Here is a 22,949-nt window from a genome sequence, read left to right as displayed (position 1 = left end):
CAGACCCTGTACAGTGATCTACATTGAAACTATAACTATGTACAGAGAATATGTTTTGTTGTTTTTACATTTTCCATTAGCTGCTAATGTAAAACTTGCTGCAACCAAATACTACTTAGTGTAACTGGCATTAAGCTCATTTATAGCACATTGCTCCACTGTCTTATTGCACGTTCCCATACCACATAATGTGGCCATTTAGAATATAATACATGTGGAGATCTATCTATTCATATTCATGGAAGGTAGACTCTTAGCAGCAAAAACATTCTTTCTCTTCTTTAGAGTATCCTAGATTTCACTAGGCAGTGTCTGATCCTATGTCATCAGTGCGGCTGATAACACATTGCCTTCCAGAGGCTGGTTCCAGCAATGGTCTTGTAGATAAGCTTGTTTTTATTTTGACTTCTTAGGAAACAGTTCAGCCTAGTGTATTTTTTTCCACTCCTAAAAGTTTAGGTTATGGTGTATTAGGCTATCAGAGAGCAATACTCTACCACAGGCATTCTCAACCAGGGTTCCGTGGAATCCTAATGATCCTCTGGAGGTTGCTAGGGGTGGACAAATTACCTCCAATGATCTTCTGGAGGTTGCTAGTGGTGACCAAAAAAACCCTAATGCTACTTGTCAGAACTAGGGCATTTCACCTATGATTTTTTATAGCTGACAGTAAGGGTAGCATTTGGACCACAAATGTAAGGGTGACATTCTTTCCACTAACTACTGTTGTGAGTGGCATTTTTCCCGCTGGCCACCAATGAATGAGTTTTACCAGGGGTTTCCTGAGGCTTGAAAATTATTTTTAAGGTTCCCCAAATGTTAAAATGTTGAGAACATCTGCTCTACTGTATATCCCTGTTACAGCATATAGGTTCATTTACCCCGCAGTAAGATCCTGCCATCTATCAGTGGTAGAAGAGAGTGTCAGTACCACTATAGTAAGGCTGATTTCCAAAAATGCCAGAATGGACAGTGACGTTGGCTGTAGCATCCAGTTAAATGTTTAATTTTATCTCAGAACTTTTCTTATTAAAGGGTAGCTGAAATATTACTAGACTTTATCCCTCATTTACATAAACTTTGGAGCCCAGGAAGAAGATCTGTATGGTATATAAAAAAGGCAATTATTAACTGGATGTCTTAAGTATAGCTAAAGTCAAAACTTTTTGCTTTAGTTTAGATAGACGGAGATTAAAACACCTGACAGATTTTTATTGCTGCCTGTGTCCCAGTTAGGAAGGTTCATCCTTTCTATTTGTCCTGGAGACTAGTATCAAGAAGAGTGAAAGAAAATACCATATTTTATGTGGTCATCAGAACAGTAATATAGGGCAAATCTTCTAATGTGGACAGTAGTTCTGGTGACAACCAGGGATTCCCAGAATTTTAAGGAATGTTCTCTTACTTGATGTTCTAGTTATGGGGCAGGAGGTGAAGAGAAATCTCCCCAATGGGACACACATGCCAAAAATACCTTACAGGGTTTATAGTCATCCGAAATGAAAAAAAAAGTTGTGTCTCCAGTACTACTTAGGGTCTAAATAAGGCAATGTCAAGACTAAATTTTGTAGAAGGACCAAAGGTTAAGAAGAGTCTTAGAAACAGAGTTTACAGTACTGAAAATGTCAAGGTGAGTGCTAAGTTGTCAATATAAAGGTGGGTGTATAGATGTACAGCTATGTGATGCAGGATAAATATTAGCACCTGGAATATTACAATAATTTTGGAAATTGATTTTTCTTGTTCTGTATTTTTGAAGAGTAAGGCTAATGGGGCATTTAACACACCGCTCTTTTCTGTTAGGGAAAAATGAGGCAAATCAAAATGCTCCCTTGGTATCAGCCTTTAACAATATCGTATCCAGTAACAATTGCTTTAGTTAGAACTGAGGTAGGAATAAAAAATAAAAAAAAATCACCGGGAGACCTGCTCACTAGGTCAGGGATTCCCAAACGATGGCCCTCCAGTTGTTCAGGAACTACAATTCCCATCATGCCTAGTCATGTCTGTGAATGTCAGAGTTTTACAATGCCTCATGGGATGTGTAGTTCTGCAACAGCTGGAGGACCATAGTTTGGGAATCCCTGCACTAGGTAATTATTATGAAATAAAAACCTTCCCTACACTTTTGTTAGTTATTCATCTCCCTATAATTAGTGTGTCCGTTATTTCAGCAGGTGTCGGCTATACATTGTAGTGAGTAGCTTGCTTTAAGGGTAGATAGCTCTTACATTCATATAGTGGAACACTTTTTACATTTCTGGAGCTACTAGGTAGTGTGGAAGAGGTAAGGCATCCAGAATTGTCCAGGAGTCCATCACATTTGAAATATTGATCACCGATGGAATATGTCAACTTCAAAAAGGTACTTTGCACAGTTTAAAGTCTTAGCAGAACACGGGCAAAGGATCATCTGTACTATAAAAGTATGGAAGGATAGAAATCAAAGCCTCTTCAATGGAAAAGAGATGCTTGTCTTCAGCTTCTGGACAATAATTATGCATAAAGTCTGCAAGCCGTAAGAGATATTCAATGTTATGGCCTGCCTGTCCACTGGACACTACAATCTGAGCTGCAATATCTTCTTCAGAGGCTGGTCCAAGGTAACTTGGGTTTTGTGGAGTGGCTATATACACCAGGGCAAGTACTGCGCCTTCTTCCCCCTCATCCTGAGGGTAGAATTTCACCAGTTTTGTTACGTAGCCTCCAAGGACAGACTCTCGTACATTCAAATACTGAAGAGAGGATTCAATCTGATCTCCATGCACTTCATATGCAACACCCCATGTGCATTCCTGAAATAAAACAAAGTCATTAAATCAAATGCTTTAGCTCTGTAGGCCAAGATCATGCATGCAATTCCCAAATTAAAATCCATTAACAACCTCATAAAATTCTAAATTACCGGTAATAATTTGGTTATTACAACTAAATGATGATCTGGTGTGTTACTATGTTTGCATTTTTTATTAGGTCAAGTAGGCACATGCCTATAGCTGGCAAGGGGCAAAATTATTGGCCATGGTTTTTTCTATTATTAGTAAGAAAAGTCATCTTTTAGGGTTCATTCACACAGGCAGTTTGGCTCATACAGTGTGAAAACTGGGTGTGGAGTAGGCAAAGGTGCTGTGCACAGCAACCTGTCAAATCAATAACAGACTGAAACACACATAGCCTGTATGTTTTTCCAAGCAGTACTCCAATTTAGGGGTCAGATGCGTTCAAGTACATATGGCCCAAAAGGTGAGTACGGCCACTTGGAACAGTGTCCAGCCACCATGTATTCCAGCCTGATATTGATTTGCTGGCCACATGCATCTGTCTAGTTCTTACCCTGTACGAGTCAAGCCCTCATCACAACATTTTCACCCCTTCCCGTCCAGCCCCGGTGTCCCTTTAATAGGGTCTTTACATCCAGGGGCAAGGAAGGACATGCTGATCATGTGACCACTGTCCTAGGCACTGGGATGGGGATAAGGAGTTCTGACTTCACTTTCTTATATGTTTGTTCCAGGTCAGTGACATAAAATAGAAGTACTAGGTTATACTAAAAAAAAACAAAAAAACTCAATGCAGCATCTGCAGAGCGTGCTATGTAAAACTCGAAGCTCCTAATTAGGGTAAAGTGTGTACATTACTGTGTTATTGATAGGGCTATCATAGAATTAAACTCACCTCATAATCCTCTTGTATGGTCACCACACGCCCGGGCTGCAAATAGAGTAAAAACAGCTATTGAGAAACCTAGCAAGACATTCAGTTTGAAATACCCTCCGCACCCCCTATGCATCTATATGTGCTGTACCCCACACAGATACATCAATATATACTCTGCACACCACGCTTTGACCAAATGAGAGTATTAAAACAAGTTTTATAAAGAAAAAAAGAAATAATTACAAATTCTGGTATGTATAGCTATCTTTTGAAATAAAAGATGTAATTCCTGTTATACATCTATGTGGTGTGTGTGAGTATATATATATATATAAATACACACACACATATATATATATATATATATATATATATACATATACATATACACACACACACACACATATATATACACACACATATATATATATATACATACACACGTATATATATATATATATATATATATATATATATACACACACACACACACACACACACACATATATATATATATATACACACACATATATATATATATATATATATACACACACACATATATATATATATATATGTATATATATATTTAAACACATATATGTTACATAGTTAAATCTGATTGAAAAAAGACACAAGTCCATCTAGTTCAACCAATAAAAGGGGGGAAAGGTTGTATGGCATTGTCAGTGTCAGAAGGGTAAAGGTTTAGTGCCAATGATTGGATGCTGTGGGTCTCCAGGTAGGATGCAGGGGATGCTCACCGTTTGGGGGCTTCCTCTGTGGAAGGTGTCTCCTTGCCAGAACTTGCGGCTATAGCCAGGTATGAAGCCAACTTTGCTGGAGGTAAATTCAAAATCCGGTTTCCACACCAGGGATCCATAGCCAAATATCCAGAGGGACTTGTCCCGGAAGGTGTGTTCCTCCATTGCAGTGGATGGGCTGCTCGGCATTAAAACTATAATCCCGCACAACGGACAGGCAATGTGACAAGTGGTACTGATGCAACTCGTTCGCTTTAAATAGACAAGAACTACGGGATAGTCCCGCCCATCTAGGGGTCCTGGCAGCTTTCCAGCCACTCAGCGCGCCCTGTGAGCAAACTCCACACCCATCTCTTCAGCCGGCTGTCAGCCGATTGGTCATTGTTCGTGTCTGTCATCGAGTTACATACAAGCCTTTCTCGACGCTATTAGAATGATGCAACTGCCTGAGCTGGTTTCAGATCCGGCCAGATCATAGAGCAAGCACGGGGAAGATTGCATCAGGCGGACTGCTATGTGTCTTAGCTATGTGCTGCTCTGATTTATACATCAGGAGAGCAGAGGATACAGATTACTGCAGTACAAGGCAAAGGCGGCATTTCTACTGGACTCTATTATACAGATAATATTTATAATGATGGAATTACCAGGAATAAAACATGATGGATTGCTGAATAACCAAATTAACTACAAAAATAATTATATATATATATAAATCATTTTTTAATCTCTCTGTATATATAGCATTAAGTAATAGCAGAATATAAGCGTGTGTGTACGCCTGGAAGATCACTTTGCAGAACAAATGAATAGAAGTAAAATATTGACAAATACGTCGTTCTTACTACCACCCCTGACTTTCCACCTAAAGTAAAAATCAATGGCATCTCCTATTTGGCGGGTGGCACTGTCACATTCAAATGAATACATCTGTTCTCCTGTCTCTTACAAGCGATCCTACTTTTAAAACAGATTCCACCTAGAAGCACATCTAAAAGTACAAGGCCAGGGTTTAAAGTTGCACTTGTTTTTCCAACCAGGGATTCAGGAGATACAGGACTATAATCCGCTTCATAGTCTGGGGCTCCAGGGAAGATTTCAGTTGGAACAGATTTAAAGGAAGCGCACCAACATCAGAGGGGGCGAAGGGGGGTGCTTGCAAATTATCACGAGTGTAACGTCCTGAACGAAATATGACATATATAGATACTGACAGTGACATATATAGATACTGACAGTGACATATATAGATACTGACATATGTAGATACTGACATATATAGATACTGACATATGTAGATACTGACAGTGACATATATAGATACTGACATATATATATACTGATATATATAGATACTGACATATGTAGATACTGACAGTGACATATATAGATACTGACATATATAGATACTGACTGTGGAGACACAGATTGATAGTTATATTAACCACTTAAGCTGCTGAAAGACCAGGGGGTATTTTGCTATTCGGCACTGCGTGACTTTAACGGACAATTGCACGGTCGTGCGACAATGTACCTAAATAAAATTGACATCCTTTTTTTTCCCCACAAACAGGGCTTTCTTTTGGTGGTATTTGATCACCTGTGCGATTTTTACTTTTTGCACTATAAACAAAAAAAGACGACAGTTTTGAAAAATTTTATATATTTATATATTTTTCACATTTTTTTATATGAAATTCCCCCCCAAAAAAAAGTAAAAATCAAATTTTTTTAAGATTTTAGGCCAATTTGTTTTTTGCTACATATGTTTGGTAAAATAAATCGCAATAAGCCTATTATGATTGTTTTGCGCAAAAGTTATTGCGTTTACTAACTAAGGAAAAGATTTCTGTCCATTTTGGTGTTTTTTTTTTTAACCGAGTAATGGCGGCGATCTGAGATTTTTTTTGCGGGACTGCGACAGTGCGGCAGACAGATCGGACCCTTGACTGACATTTTTGACACTTTTGGGGGTACCAGTGACATTACTACAGTAATCAGTGCTATATATATGCACTGTTACTGTAAAAATGACACTGGCAGGGAAGGGGTTAACTTTATTGGTGATGCAGGGGTTAAGTGTGTCCCTAGGGGTGTGCTTCTAACTGTAAAGGGGTGTGACTAGTGATGTAACCACAGAGAAATATGATCCTACATAGCAGGATTGTATGATATCTGCAGTTAGATAAGGGAGAATGACAGGCGGCTTTGTTTACATCAGCCGCCTGCCTTTCTCCCTCTCCACGGAGAGATCGCGAGTGACCGGCGGACATCGGGTCCACCAGTCACACGCGCAGACTTGTTAGGGAAGGAGCAGGACCAGGAGCGCGCCTCCGGCGGCGCTCGCTCGCCTCCGGCGGCGCTCGTTCGCCCCCTCGAGGCTCTCAGGCTAGCGACGTAGTACTACGTCACTTTGCCTGTACGGGGCTGACTGCCGCAGTAAATAGTCGTGCGGCTGTCGGCAAGTGGTTAAAAACAAGTAATTTTATTTAGTACTTTGTTACATAATAAAATGTGTATCTTAACCACTTCTGGACTGGAAGGTTTTACCCCCTTAATGACCAGGCCATTTTGTTGCGATACGGCACTGCGTTATTTTAACTGAAACATGCGCAGCCATGCGAGGCTGTACCCTAATAACATTGATGTCCTTTTTTTCCCACAAATAGAGCTTTCTTTTGGTGGTATTTGATTACCTCTGCGATTTTTATTTTTTGCGCTATAAATAAAAAAAGAGCGACAATTCTGAAAACCAAAAAAACACAATTCTTTACTTTCTGCTATATAACATTCCCAATAAAAAAAATGTAAAAGCCAAATTTCTCTATTGTTCATTGAGAGACGCAGCTCCATATTCTTCTCAACCATTGGGTTATGCTGCCTCTTCAGGAGTAGGACACTAGGCAGGAAAAAAAACGTTACCACGCCTTTGGGTCAGTCCTTGAAGGCATACACCCACTCATTTTGCTATAGGATTCAGTTTGTTTCTGCCAAGTTTAGAAGTAGGATCTAGTTCTCGGCCGGGACTTCGGTCTTAGCTTGTTTTATTTTAAAGGGAACCTTTGTTAAAATTTAAATTTTTTATCTAGTTATGTCCCTGAGAGAACTGCAATCAACAGCTGGACTGGGTTTTGGACAGACAGCGAGCGTGTGCAGGTTATAGCCCCGTGCTAGGCCTCGCCACGACAGAGCCCCAATGGACAGGGGCTGGCCCGCGAGTGAAACACCTTGCACACGCACAAGACCTGGTTCGACCTGAGTCACAGCGTGCCCCTTGGCCGTCAGCACTCCCACCCCGAGTGGAGAGGTAGTCTGTCCTGAGTGGCGCCCACCCAATTGTCGATGGTATGGTGAGTAGTGTCCCCCCCCCCATAGCTCTTGCGGTAGGCGCCGTGGGGGCAATGTTGTGTGGGGGTACTCTGTCTCTGTCTGCGTCACGGTGAGCCCCCTCTTCCCCTTAGGTCTAATAGGGGTCTTTTTGTGGAACTTTGTCGGCGTCTCCTTGTGGGACTGTGGTCGGCGTTCTCCCCTGCTTGTTATATTCTCAGGGTGAGCTTACCATATATTGACTCTACTGTGTCTGCTTCCACGCACTTCGGGTGAGGTGAGGATGATTCCTTTTTAACTGCACATGCACATGCAAGGTCGCTGGTGGATGCACTGATTGTATCAGTGCAGAAAATTGTTAACATGGGGTGCGCTGGTCCCCTCAGGGCTTGCAGATCCCCTAAAAGTGGCAAAGGTACTCCCTTTTCACGCCTACTGTGACAAAATTGTCGCGAGTCAGTGGAGTTGTTCTAAATGCAATGATGGTAACCATGCATGGTGTGGCTAAAATGCTGGTCTGCGGACCAGTCTTCTAAAAAGGCTCTATCAGATCTCCCGTTTGCGGGAGACCGCCTATTTGGGTCTTTGTTGGATGAACTGATCAAAAAACTCACAGGTGGGAAGAGTACTCTTCTTCCTCTATCCGCTAAGTCACTGCATAATAGACGGGGGACCTTATTTTTCAGCACACAGGCGGCCCCTTCGTGACTTCGGCACGCAGGAGAAAGGACTTAAGCCATTTAGGTTTTCTGGGGGTTCCAAGAAGACGTGGCCAGGTAAAAGTGCGTTCAATTTTGGACCTCAAGGCTCTAAATCGCTTTGTGCGGGTACAGAGGTTTTCGAATGGAGGAGTCCATTTGCACGGTAGTGGCGTTCCTACACCAAGGGAACTTTTTGGCCTCTATCGATATCGAGGATGCATATCTGCACATCTCTATATATGCTGGGCACCAGCATTTTCTTTGCTGCGCTGTAGGAGAGGAACAGGAGAGGAACATCAGTTTGTGGCATTACCCTTTGGTCTCGCCTCCTCTCACAGGGGATTCACCAACGTGTTGGCTCCGATATTGGCATTATTGTGACAGTGGCGGATTGCAGTACTAGGGTACATGGACGATCCCCTTAAGAGTGTTACTCAGTTCTGGTGGGCATCTGTCAATCACTGTACGGACTCTGCAAGAGTTCAATTGGACCATCAATTTCAGAAAATCTGCTCTAGTGTCAGCCTCCAAAATGTTTTATCTGGGTGTTTCTTCCCCCCCGGAAAAGCTGCAAAAGTTGCAGAGGGCGATTCGGTTGCTGTTATCCAGCACTCTGTCCTCATTGCGGACTTGCATGCGTGCTCTAGGCCTGATGGTGTCTATCTTCAGGGCGGTTCAGTTTACTCAGTTCCACACGAGACTTCTGCAAAGGGGTATTCTTGTCAACTGGAACAAGGATCCAAAATCTTTAGACAATCTGATTCAGTTGAGTCAAAATGCAAGAAGTGCTCTTCTGTGGTGGCTCCGTTCCTTGGCCCTGTGTCAGAGCAAGCCGTTCCTTCCATTGTATTGGACCGTGGTATCCACGGATGCCAGCCTTTCTGGCTGGGTGGGGGGGGGGGGGAGTACTTGAAAAGCTGTGTGCCCAAGGAACCTGGACTCCCCCCCAATCTCTCTTCCTAGCACAAATCCCTCCCAATCACCCCTCCCAGCACAACCCCCAAAATCCCCCCACAAATTCACAACCCCATCCCCCCCAGCACAAATCCCCCAGCCCCGCTCCTAGCACAAACTTTCCCCCACACCCCCTTCTGGCTCAAATCCCCCAAACCCTCCTACAAGCACATACCCCCCCCATTCCTCCTTCTACCAAATCCCCCCCGCCCCAAATCCTCATTACACTTTCTAGCAAAGAGAGCTGCCAATCCCTCAAACATCCCAGGCATAAATTATTTTCCCATTATTATTTCTGTAAGCCCTCCAAACCGACAGGAAGAAACCACTACTAAGCCAGGAGTGTGTTGTGCTTTCCCCTCCTGTCTGAACAACACACAGCATAAGAGACAGGATCGCTCTTACATTGTATCAGACTGTACACTCACACACACAGTTTTATTACCGCCCCCTACCCACGTTTCCTGCTGTCGGGAGATGAGCAGTTAATGGAGGAGGTAGGGGGCAGTAATCAAACTGTGTGTGTGTGTGTACAGTGCGATGCAATGTAAGAGCGATCCTGTCTCTTATGCTGCATGGATGAGTGTTGTTCAGACAGGAGGGCATAGTACACAGAGCACCACACAGTCCACCTCCTCCCAGGTCTTACCTCTCCACGACTCCACCACTTCTCCAGACTGCCGTCCCTGTGTCCCAGCTCTGAGTGTGGGCGGGGACAAACAGCTGAAAGCCGGCGAGAGGAAGAGAAACCGGCTTGCAGCCGGTGGAGGAAGAGGCAGCCAGTGCATCGCTCTGTCACTGATCCCTCTCCCCACCAATTCTCCTGCTGCCCGGGCCCCCCTATGTGCCCGGGCCCCATACAGGAGTACTGGCTTTACCCCCCCTGATGGCGGCCCTGGGTGTTGGATTAGGGGAAATGGTCCCTGCACCCAGAGGTGTTTCACCTGTTTTGTGTCCAGTGGGGGACACCCAATGTAGACCTGTTAGTTTATCGGCTCAACGAGAAGATGCAGAGGTTTGTAGCCAGGTCTCGGGATCCTCTGGCCAACACCAAAGACGCACTGGTGGCTCCTTGGGGTCAGTATCGGCTGATCAATGCTGAAACTTCTGCTGAGGCTTCTGTGCTGAATAGAGGTGAAAGGGATTCTGGTCATTCTGGTGGCCCTAGACTGGCCTCGCTGGTCTTGGTATGCAGATCTGGTAAGGTTGGTCGCCGATGCTCTTTGGAGACTTCCTCTCAGGGAAGATCTGTTGTCTCAAGGGCCGATCTTCCATCCTGCTTTACAGACGCTGGCTTTAACGATGTGGCTGTTGAAAGCCAGGTATTGAAGGATAGGGGTCTTTCTGATTCCTACAATATTGAAGGCTAGAAAATCTACCTCCAGGAAGATTTATCATCGTACGTGGAAATCGTAAATTTCATGGTGTGAATTGATGAAGATGCATCCACGCTCCTTTTCAGTGGCTAGGATATTGGCTTTCATCCAAAGAATGGTTTAGCAGTGGTTGGCCTCGGGTACCATTAAAGGGCAGGTGTCGGCTTTGGCGGTGTTTTTAATATATATATACTTGTATACTGATCCTGCGTCACAAACGTGAACAAAATGAAATAAATGAATGTCTGTGCTGCCGCTTAAATAAATATAACTTGAAAATAATAGTGAAAAAAATGTCCCACTTGCAGCGCCCAAATATAATATCATGTGCTTACATAATCACCTGACCTAAACCACTGTGCCCTCATATGTATACATATACAAAACTATGAACTGAATAGTGCTTTAACAAAATTCCACTGTGAGTGTCTTGTGACAGACAAAGAAGGAACAGTCCACAAAACAGTCCAATAAAAAAGAAGTAGAATAGTAATAATATGACGATCTAGTTGCAGGCTTCACTCCGGTACAGCACTTTCCCGAAATATCGGCAATATCGGTAAATCAAAAGGCTGATTCCGATATATCGGGAAAGTACATATCGGCCCCCGATATATCGGTGTTGCCGATAATCGGTCGATCACTAGAATATGGAGCTGCGTCTATCAATAAACTTTAGAGAAAAGGATTTTATGGTAAGTCAAAAATCCATTTTTTTGCATAATTTTAGGACTATTTGTATTCTGCTAACAAAAATCCCAATAAGTGTAAATTGATTGTGTTTGCTTAACAGTTATCATGTCTACTAGGGGAAAGATGTATGTAATTTTTATTTATTTTTTATTTTTTACTAGTAATGGTGGCGATCAGCAATTTTTAGCAGGACTGTGACGTTGCGGCGGACAGATCGCACACCTAACTGACATTTTTGACACTTTTGGGGGGACCAGTGACATTACTACAGTAATGCTAAAAATATGCACTGTTACTGTACTAATGACACTGGCAGGAAAGGGGTTAACACCAGGGGCGATCAAAGGGTTAAATGTGTCCCTAGGGGGTGCTTTCTAACGGGGGGGGGGTGAACTTGCTGCATGAACACAGAGACCTGTGTTCCTAAATAAGTAGAAAACAGGACCTCTGGGTTCATAACTGACAGAACAGCGGTCTGCCATGTGTACAACGGAAGACCGCCTTTCTGTCTCTACGGGGAGCAATCACGGGTGCTTAGGGGCAATCGCGGCCGCCAGACGCGCAAATTGGCTTCCCCTGTGGCGAATGGGTGTGTGCACGCCCCCACTAGCAGTCCCACGAAGCGACGTACAGGTACGTCATTTTGAGGGACAGAGACGACCTGCTGCAGTATTTGTACTGCTGGCGGTCAGCAAGTGGTTAGGGATAAAAACCACAAAGTACATATACAAGGCCACCAAATGTAACCAAATACAAAAACCCTACTACATAAGGTATATTCTTGTGTAGTAAACATGTGTTGGTACTATGGCATGGTATCTTGATTGGGATTGGGATGGGATTTATAATCTTCTGTCAAAGTTGAATTTTTTTGGTACATATGTATATATGTTTGTAATAGAAAAAGAAAAGAGGGCGCACTGGCCTAGTGCATTATCCAACAGATTTATTAAAAGATATGAATAATAAATGAATAAAAACATAACGGTGTCTACACACAAACATAAGTTAAAAACACGCTCGTCAGGCCACATGTGTGGCTATCTGTCATCAGTTGCTCGAATCACTGAAACTGGGAGTGGGGGGTCCTGGATCAGATCCCTTAATCTGACACCTTTTAAAGGACAGGCCTTCTTCTTCAGAGCCTAGCTTAAAATGGCTTAATTCACAGTACTTATACCATACAGCAGTGCTGTAGCCTGGCCTAGGTCAACAAGGCCCAGGCCTAGGGCGGCACTTTGAAGGGGGGCAGAAAAAAAAAAAAATATTTCACTATTTGTATAATGACTATAGACTTCCTATTTATTATACAAAAAAGTGAAAAAATCCCATAATTTACAATCAGTGGCAGAAAACACAAATCCAAATATCTTAACCACTTAAGCCCCGGAGGATTTGGCTGCTAAAAGACCAGACCCCTTTTTTCAACTTGGCACTTCGTGAATTTAACTGACAATTGCGTGGTCATGCAATGCTGTACCTAAACGAAATTTACGTCCTTTTTTTCCCACAAATTAAGCTTTCTTTTGGTGGTATTTGATCACCTCTGCGCTTTTTATTTTTTGCGATATTAATAAAAAAAGACCGAAAATTTTGCAAAGAAATGACATTTTCAACTTTGTCTTTTAAAAAATATCCAATATACTCAATTTATGTCATTTTTTTTGGCCAAAATATATTTAGCTACATGTCTTTGACAAAAAAAATCAATGAGCATATTTTTATTGGTTTGCGCAAAAGTTTTAGCGTCTACAAACTATGGTGTAAATACTGAAATTTACGCAGCTTTAATTTCTGACTGTGCTAAAATGGCGGGGCAGTACAAAACCCCCCCAAACTACCACTTTTTGGAAAGTAGACATCCTAAGGAATGTTCTGAGAGGCATGTTGAGCTCATTGAATATTTCATTTTTTTGTCACAGGTGTTTGAAAAATGACTAAAAAAAAATTCTTTTTTTTTACACAAAGTTGTCATTGAAATGATATATTGCTCACACATGCCATGGGTATATGTGTAATTACACCCCAAAATATATTCTGCTGCTTCTCCTGAGTACAGGGATATCACATATGTGAGACTTTTTGGGAGCCTAGCTGTGTACGGGAGCCCAAAAACAAATCACCACCATCGGAATTTCAAATGGCGTACATTTTTCATTGCATTTTCTCACTACCTATAACGGTTTAGGAGGCCCTGAAATGTCAAGATACCACAAAACCCCCCCAAATTACCCCATTTTGGAAAGTAGACACCACAAGCTGTTTGCTGAGAGGCATGGTGAGTCCATGGAATATTTTATATTTTGCCACAAGTTTCGGGAAAATTACAATTTTTTATTTTATTTTTTTTTTTCATAACGTTGTCACTAAAAGATACATTTCTCACACATGCCATGGGTATATGTGGAATGACACCCCAAAATACATTCTTCCGCTTCTCCTGAGTATGGGGATGCCCCATGTGTGAGACTTTTTGGGAGCCTAGCTGTGTACAGGACCGCAAAAGCCAATCAACACTCTCAGGTTTTCTAATGGCGTAAATTGTTCATGTCACCTCTGCACTACCTGTCACAGTTTCGGAGGCCCTAAAATTCCAAGATAGCACAACCCCCCCCCCCCCCCCAAATGACCCCATTTTGGAAAGTAGACACCCCAAGCTATTTGCTGAGAGGCATGGTGAGTCCATGGAATATTTTATATTTTGCCACAAGTTCCGGGAAATATATATATATATATATATATATATATATATATATATATATATATATATATATATATATATATATATATATATATATATATATATTTTTTTTTTTTACACAAAGTTGTCAGTAAATGATATATTGCCTCACACATGCCATGGGTATATGTGAAATGACACCCCAAAATACATTCTGCTGCTTCTCCTGAGTACAGGGATACCCCATGTGTGTGACTTTTTTGCAGTCTAGCCGAGTACAGGTCCCCGAAAACCAGTCCCCACTTTCAGGCTTTCCAAGGGTGTAAATTGTTGATTTCACTCCTGACTACCTATCACAGTTTCGGAGGCCCTAAAATTCCAAGATAGCACAAAACCCCCCCAAATGACCCCATTTTGGAAAGTAGACACCTCAAGCTATTTGCTGAGAGGCATGGTGAGTCCATGAAATATTTTATATTTTGCCACAAGTTCCGGGAAATATATATATATATATATATTTTTTTTTTACACAAAGCTGTCAGTAAATGATATATTGCTCACACCGGCCATGGGTATATGTGAAATGACACCCCAAAATACATTCTGCTGCTTCTCCTGAGTACAGGGATACCCCATGTGTGAGACTTTTTTGCAGTCTAGCCGAGTACAGGTCCCCGAAAACCAATCTCCACTTTCAGGCTTTCCAAGGGCGTAAATTGTTGATTTCACTCCTGACTACCTATCACAGTTTCGGAGGCCATGAAATGCCAAGACATCACAACCCCCCCCCCCCCCAAATGACCCCTTTTTGGAAAGTAGACACCCTAAGCTATTTGCAGAGAGGCATGTTGAGTGTTTTGCAGATCTCACTTTTTGTCACAAAGTTTTGGAAATTGAAAAAAGAGGAAAAAAAAATGCATTTCCCTGTTTTTTCTTAATTTTCCAAAAAAATGAGAGCTGCAAAATACTCACCATGCCTCTCAGCAAATAGATTGGAGTGTCTACTTTGCAAAATGGGGTCATTTGGGGGGGGGGGGGGGTTTGTGCCATCTTGGCTTTTTATGGACTTCAAAATTGTGATAGGTAGTAAGGAGTGAGATCAACAATTTACGCCCCTTAGAAAGCCAAAAGGTGCAGATTGGTTTTCCGGGTCCTGTACGCGATTAGACTGGCAAAAAATCTCACACATGGGGTATCCCTGTACTCAGGAGAAGCAGCAGAATGTATTTTGGGGTGTCATTTCACATATACCCATGGCATGTGTGAGCAATATATCATTTACTGACAACTTTGTGTGAAAAAAAAAAAAAAATTCCCGAAACTTGTGGCAAAATATAAACTATTCCATGGACTCACCATGCTTCTCAGCCAATAGCTTGGAGCGTCTACTTTGCAAAATGGGGTCATTTGGGGGGGTTTTGTGCTATCTTGAAATTTCAGGGCCTCTGAAACTGTGACAGGTAGTCAGGGGTAAAATCAGCAATTTTCGCCTTTAGAAAACCTGAAGATGTGGATTGGTTTTCGGGGTCGCGTACACAGGTAGGCTGCCAAAAAGTCTCACACATGGGGTATCCCTGTACTCAGGAGAAGCAACAGAATGTATTTTGGGGTGTCATGTCACATATTCCCATGGCATGCGTGAGCAATATATCATTTAGTGACAACTTTCTATAAAAAAACAACAAAAAAAAAAAAAGAAATAATAATTTTCCCGACACTTGTGGCAAAATATAAAATATTCCATGGACTCACCATGCCTCTCAGCAAATAGCTTTGGGTGTCTACTTTTCGAAAAGGGGTCATTTGGGGGGGGTTTGAACTGTCCCGGCATTTTATGCTCAATCTTATCCACACATCACCCACTCTTCTAACCACTTGAAAACCAAGCCTTTTCTGTGACTTTTTGTTTACATGAAAAAATATTTTTTTTTTACTAGAAAATTACTTTGAACCCCCAAACATTATATATTTCTTTAAAGCAGAGGCCCTATAGAATAAAATGGTGGATGTTGCAAATTTTTTTGTCACACAGTATTTGCGCACAGATTTTCCAAACGCAATTTCTGCGAAAAAAATACATTTTTTTTAAATTTATTGCACAAATACACAATATAATTCCAATTTGTTTGGTAAAATTTAAAAGATGATCTTATGCCGAGTACATAGATACCAAAAATGACATGCTTTAAAAATTGCGCACGCCTCTGCAGCGGCAACAAAGTACGTACATTTTTAAAAACATTTAAAAGTCTTTACAGGTTACCACTTTAGACTTACAGAGGAGGTCTACTGCAATAATTACTGCACTCGACCTGGCGTTCGCGGCGATACCTCACATGCATGCTGCAATTGCGGTTTACATATGTCACTAGACCAACGCTTGCGTGCGCCATTGCGCGCAAGCACGGGGGGACAGGGGGGGCTTGATTTTTTTTTCTGCTTTTTTATGTTATTTCGACACCTTTCCTTTTATTTTTATTTTTTTTTAAATAATTTTTATTGTTATCACAGTGAATTTAAATATCCCCTATGATAGCAATCTGTAGTGACAGGTACTCTTTTTTTAAAAAATTGGGGTCTTTTAGACTCTAGATCTCTCCTCTGACCTTAACGCATCTGACCACACCAAAATTGGTGTGATAAAATACTTTCCCAATTTCCAAATGGCGCTGTTTATTTTTGGCGAAACAGAAGTCATGAAATGCTCGTAGCTTCCGGTATCTTAGGCCATAGAGATGATTGGAGCCATTCTCATCTCCAATTAGCTCTATGGTTAGATAATTGAACCACCGGCTGCACTCTCGGGTTAACCGGTGGGACAGGAGAGCCCGAGAAAAACCACGGAAGGCTGCGGAAGGCGACGGTGGTGGGGGGGGGGGGAGAGTCCCCTTCCCACTGTATGTAAAAGCAGTCTAGCGGCCAATTACCTGCTAGGATTGCTTTTACATGTAAGCCGACCGCTGGCTGTAAAATACGATATCAAGATGATGCCTAAATCTGCAGGCATCATCCTGGTATAACCACTCAAATTCCAGCAACGTACCAGTACATTGCTGCTCCTTGTTTGGCATATAGGTTTTTTTTGCATGCAGCCTGTGGGCTGAACGAAAAAAAAAGAGAACCTATCAGAAATCAGCATAGGAATAATGCGTAGTATTACTCATCATTAACCGCCCAAACAACCACCCACTGAATTTAATGATGGGTATACACGACACTATCCACGTATACCAAAATAGGATTTTAACTGCAGTGCTGAAATCAGAAAATCACCACAGCTGCTACCAGCAAAGGTATCCATATATGCTGAGCGCAAACACTGTTTGTGTCAGAATATATAAAATCAATGTCATGGTAGCCGACGAGTACCTGCAAGAGAAACAGGTCACAAAAGAATGAAAAAACAAAGGACATTAAAAGTACAGTAGGAAGAGTAGAAGAACATATAAAATGACTGACACAACAACAGTTTTTGGATCCTTTTATTTTTCTTTCTAACTGTTTCTTGATGTCTTGATTTGGGACAGCGTGGGTCTCTCAAAATGTCGATGGACATCCAACATCTTTTGAGACCCTGTGTTTGTGTGCCCTACACTGTGTCGTGCTGTACCCTACACTAATACTCCACTAGTGTATGGTAGTGCTCAAAACATTCCCCGATGCAGAGACCAGGTTGGTCAGGACATTTGGGACAATAATAACGGGTGTCACGCCTAAATCCGCACCTGCTACAGACACGACATCGTCTTTTGGGGTTGGCTTTGGGTAGGGGTACACGGGAGGACATAAGGAAAATGTCTCTCATGCAGCCGGCTCACTGCATCTGGAAGGGGAAGTTGGGCAGGCATGCCTCCTGGGTACAGGTAGGCAAGGATGATCACTTCCTGGAATTCCCGGAAGGATCCAGTTCGTCCTGACGCCCTGTATAGGACAAAGGCGTTCAGCATAGCCAATTGGAAAAGGTAAACAGACGCTATTTTTTACCAGCGTCTGGCTTTACGGGCAACTAAATACGGCGCCAAAAGCTGGTCGTTAAGGTCCACCCCTTGTGTAAAAGTTGTCCACGTACAAATGGTACCCCTTTCCGGATAAGGGTGACACCAAGTCCCAAACAATCTTACCGCTGCTCCCTATGTAGTCTGGGCAGTTCGGGGGCTCCACAGTGCTATCTTTTCCCTCATAGACCCGGAAACTAACTGTATAGCCTGTGGCCCTGTCACACAATTTATACAGTTTGACCCCGTATCTGGCACGCTTGCTGGGGAGGTACTGTTTGATAGCAAGACGGCCAGTAAATTTAATCAGGGACTCGTCAACGCAGACAACTTGTTCGGGGGTAAACAAGGCTGCAAACCGCTGATTGAAGTGGTCTATGAGGGGCCGAATTTTGTGGAGCTGATCATGTTCAGGGTCTCCCCGAGGGCGACAGATTTCATTGTCGCTGAAATGCATAAATCGCAGAATTTGCTCATATCTCGCCCTGGACATAGAGGCAGAGTACATGCGCATATGGTGAACTGGGCTAGTGGACCAATATAGCCGCAATTCACTCTGTTTAGTTATGCCCATGTGGAGGGAAAGGCCCAGAAAGATTTTAAAATCGGAAACCGTTATAGGATTCCAGCTGAATGGTCTGGCAAGGGGCGAATTTGGGTTGGCGGCGATGAATTGTTGTGCATATAAACTTGATTGATCCACAATAGATCTGTAAAGATCTTCCGTGAAGAACAGCTCAAAAAAGTTCAGGGGCGTAAAACCAGCTGTCTCCACGTGGATTCCAGGTTGGGCAGTGAATGGGGGAAGTACTGGCGCTGTAGAATCAGTGGGTTGCCAATTGGGATATGCCAGCGCATCAGGGAGGGCACTATGAGCTCTACGGGCCTGTCTACGAATACGCGGTGGCTGCGGGCCACTACTTGTGCTAGCCACCGCACCAGCTTCAACTGCACTTAGGGGACTCGCCACGTCACCAGGTGATACTGCAGTGCTGGTTGTACTAGGTCCAGGGTGTACTAGGCCGCTGGCACTTGCCAGGTCGTCAGAAGGATGAGCGGCACTAGTACCCACACTCTGCTCCATACGAGCACCCTGCGATTCCTGCATCTCAACAACTCCAGAATGGGGTCGGGTATGCCTGGGTCTAACAGGGACCCATCTGTCGTCGGAGCTATCTGTCAGGGAGCTGCTGCTGTCATCAGGTTCGTATACTGACAGTAATTCGGTCATTGTAGCTTCCCCATCGCTATCAGATGACACGGCCAGTATACTATAAGCCTCTTCACCACTGTACAAACGTTTAGACATTTTGGTAACTAAATTTACCTGTACAGTGGTGTTGACTCACAGGTAATAAAAGCACCTGGTTGTCAAGGACTATTTCAAGCGCTACCAAAAAAACTGCTAATGCTAGCAGGGATCAGGCCTGACTCTGCTAACACAGCGGTTTTGTGTGTTGTGTTTTTTTGTAAGTGACAGTAATCTGTTGATTACTACACTTACCTGGGTGAAAGGGTTAAACGCTTGTGCTGGCAGGAATCAGTGCTGACCGTGCAAACACCGCGTTTTGGGAACCCTAAACTATGGGGACACTAGTATAGTTCTGATCAGATATTGATCTGTTCAAACACTATACTAGTAATGGAAGTGTATGTGCGTGTGTGTGTGTGTGGCAATCAAGGGGTTATTTCTAACTATGCGCCGGGGATCGGGGGGGGGGTGGCGGGGACCCTAAACCTCCTTTGGGATAGAAACTAACTCGCTAGCGCAACCTCAAGTCACAATCACACTAATGCAAAATACAGTAAAAACAGTATATTATGTGTGTATTAGTGTGCAATGTGACAGGGGGGAAGGGGTTAACTGGATGTGATCAGGGGGGGATCAGGGGGTTAAATCTTTATTGGGAGGGGGTGGTGGGTATCCTACGGAGATAAAAGAAACGGTGGCAAGTGCTAAACCTGGTCACAAGTCACACTTATACGGGTATATAGGAAATGCTATATACTGTATACAGTGTGTGTTGTGACAGGGGGTGTAGGGGTGATCAGGGGGGGGGGTCAGGGGGTTAAATCTTTATTGGGCGGGTGGCGGGGACCCTAAACCTTCTTGGGACAGAAACTTAGTCGCCTGCGCTAATTCTGATCACAATCACACTAATACAAATATACAAAAACACTGTATATTACGTTTGTATTAGTGGTGAATGTGACAGCGGGGTAGGGGTTAACTGGCGGTGATCGGGGGGGTCAGGGGGGATCAGGGGGTTAAATCTTTATTAGGGGGGGTGGGGGTAATTTAAGTGGAAAAGGGGGGGTCGCAAGCGCTACACCTGACCACAAATCACACGTATACAGGTATATAGGAAAATGCTATATGCTGTATACAGTGTGTGTTGTGTCAGGGGCTGTAGGGGTTAATCGGGGGGGGGGGGCGATCGGGGGGTAAATGTGCCTATCTAAGTGTATGTGACTGTGCTTGGTGCTGTACTTACAGTTAGATGTGCTCTCCTCTCACGCTGGATCCAAAAAGAACGATGTGAGGGGAGGGCACATCTTCTCTAAGCCTGTGTTTACATTTCACAGGCTTAGAGTGTAATCTGATTGGGCAGGACCGATCAACAGGTCCAGGCCAAAAATGATTGGCATGGACCTGATGACTGATCAGTTCTGCACCCAATCGAGTCATCGGCGGGACCGCGGGAGCGCGCGCGGAAGGCTAGTGACGTACCGATACGTCACTCTGCCTGGCCGGGGCTGACCGTCGCAGTATATAGTCGTGCGGTGGTCGGCAATCGGTTAAAAGAGTAATCTTACTAATCCCATGACATAAGGCTGTACTAATGGGCACTGATAAGGCTGCATTGGTGGCCACTGATGAGGCCACTCTGATATGCTGCACTGATGGGCAGTAAAGAGGCAGCACTGATAAGGCTGCACTGATGAGGCTGAACTTATGGGAACTGATGAAGCTATGCTGATGGGCACTGATAGACTGTGGTTGTGGTCTGTGGTTTACAGATGACAGGGCGGGTCATAAACAGGAAGGGGTGTGGCCTTTACAGGAAGGGGTTGGTCATATTTAAATTAGGGGGTGCACAAGTTTAGTCAGGCCTAGGGTAGCACAAAACCTAAATACACCAGTGCCCTACAGACACACCCACAACATGAGAACCAAGACCCCTCCCATGGGATGGAATGAGGGAGGGCTAAGAGGAGAAGTGAAGTGAACCAATGGGCCAACCACATAAACACCACAAAAATACAAAAACTACACACAAGACAGATATGCAGCTATCAAGTAAAGGACAAATGCACATGCTGCATTATGATGCAGGACCCCCAACAGTCAAAATCATCACATCTGTACTACACTCCAAACAATAGGGATGAGTGACTACATCATTAAATAGCAAAGAGCTAGGGGATCCAGAGATGTTATCTGTATTGTGAACAAAGTATCACTGTATGTACACTTACCAAAATGTTGCAAGTGGCCCAATAGGGGGGAAGGAATGTGGAGCACTCATTTGCTGTGAGATCAGAATGTAGGAGTCGCTGGGGTATTCGCTGGAATAACACAGCGTGGTTCTGCTGTGCGGAACACATGCCTTACCAAAAAACCCAGGAGTGGGCCCGAAATACGTTCCAGGGAGCGCTTCCTGCTGCTATGCATGTAATTTCCCCATGAGCCGCTGCCATCTTGGTAAAAACAAAAATGTAGAGGTCAAAGCTCCGTATTCTCAGGAAAACAAAGAGTGACACGCAGATGTCACATGGGTTCAGTGGAGGCGCAGGGAAACTCAAATAAACCCCTATACGCCCAAGAACTTACATCATACTGAGTGAAATCAGTACTTTGTTAATGTGAATCATGGCTTTCACCTCGTGTTTACAGCCGTACTAACAAAAAAAAAGACATTAACATTAAAGTACTGTATATACTGTATGTGCATTATCAATCCACCAAGCATTTTCTCTTTTTCTGCTTTTAATACAATTTCTCCAAACACTTTTAATTTATTTCAGGTACATACTGTATATAGCATTTCTCTATACACTTTTTAATTTATTTATTTCAGGTACTTATACAGCACCCTCAATTTACACAGCGCTTTGCATGTATATTGTGCATTCGCATCAGTCCCTGCCCTTGGGGAGCTTGCAGTCTGGGGTCCCTGGCTCACATTCATGCATACACATGCTGGGGCCAGTTTGGACAGGACCCAGTTTATCTACCAGCATGTCTTTGGAGTGTGGGAGGGGACCAGGGTGCCAAAAGGAACCCATGCAGGCATGGGGAGAGCATACAAGCTCCAGGTAGGTAGTGTTATGGTTGGGATTCAAACCAGGGACCCTTTTGCTGTTAGGCAAAATTGGTAACCACTACAACACTCTGCTTTTAATTTAAAATGTTTTTTTTTTTCTAAAAACAAGCTTCCAAATATAGGATGTATTCCTTTAGTGGGTCTTCAGTATTTCTGACAAGCGTTGCACTCCTCACGCACGCTATCTAGAGGTTTAATAACGATAGGGCACCCTAAGCATTTGCTAATATGTTGGCAACATACACATAGTACCTCTTGTATATCCACTCTTTTAGGCAATATATCATAATTATATTGCAAACATATACTTTAATGTGAAGGTCTTTTTTTGTTAGTATGGCTGTAAACATGGGTGAGAACTACTGTATGTAGCCCTGGCTCACATTGAAAAGGTACTGATTTCACTGAGCATTAAGTAGGTGGCCTTCACTAGTTCTTTGCCACATAGGGGTTAATTTGAGTTTCCCCCTATTG

General features: G+C 43.1%; 1 protein-coding gene across 1 annotated transcript; it reads right to left on the bottom strand.

Moving 5' to 3' along the window:
* Positions 1-2,131: 2,131 nt before the first annotated feature.
* Positions 2,132-4,644, bottom strand: CHAC1 (ChaC glutathione specific gamma-glutamylcyclotransferase 1). The gene is made up of 3 exons (XM_082275476.1): positions 4,422-4,644; positions 3,676-3,711; positions 2,132-2,795 (listed from the first exon to the last, which is right to left on the bottom strand). Exons 1-3 carry the CDS (start codon positions 4,608-4,610, stop codon positions 2,388-2,390), a joined length of 633 nt encoding a protein of 210 aa, XP_082131602.1. The 5' UTR covers positions 4,611-4,644; the 3' UTR covers positions 2,132-2,387.
* Positions 4,645-22,949: the final 18,305 nt, after the last annotated feature.

Source organism: Pelophylax lessonae, assembly GCF_965119305.1.
Source record: "Pelophylax lessonae genome assembly, chromosome: 13".
Lineage (NCBI taxonomy): Eukaryota > Metazoa > Chordata > Amphibia > Anura > Ranidae > Pelophylax > Pelophylax lessonae.
Note: the sequence above shows the minus strand (reverse complement) of the source record. Positions and strands in the feature narration are given on the sequence as shown.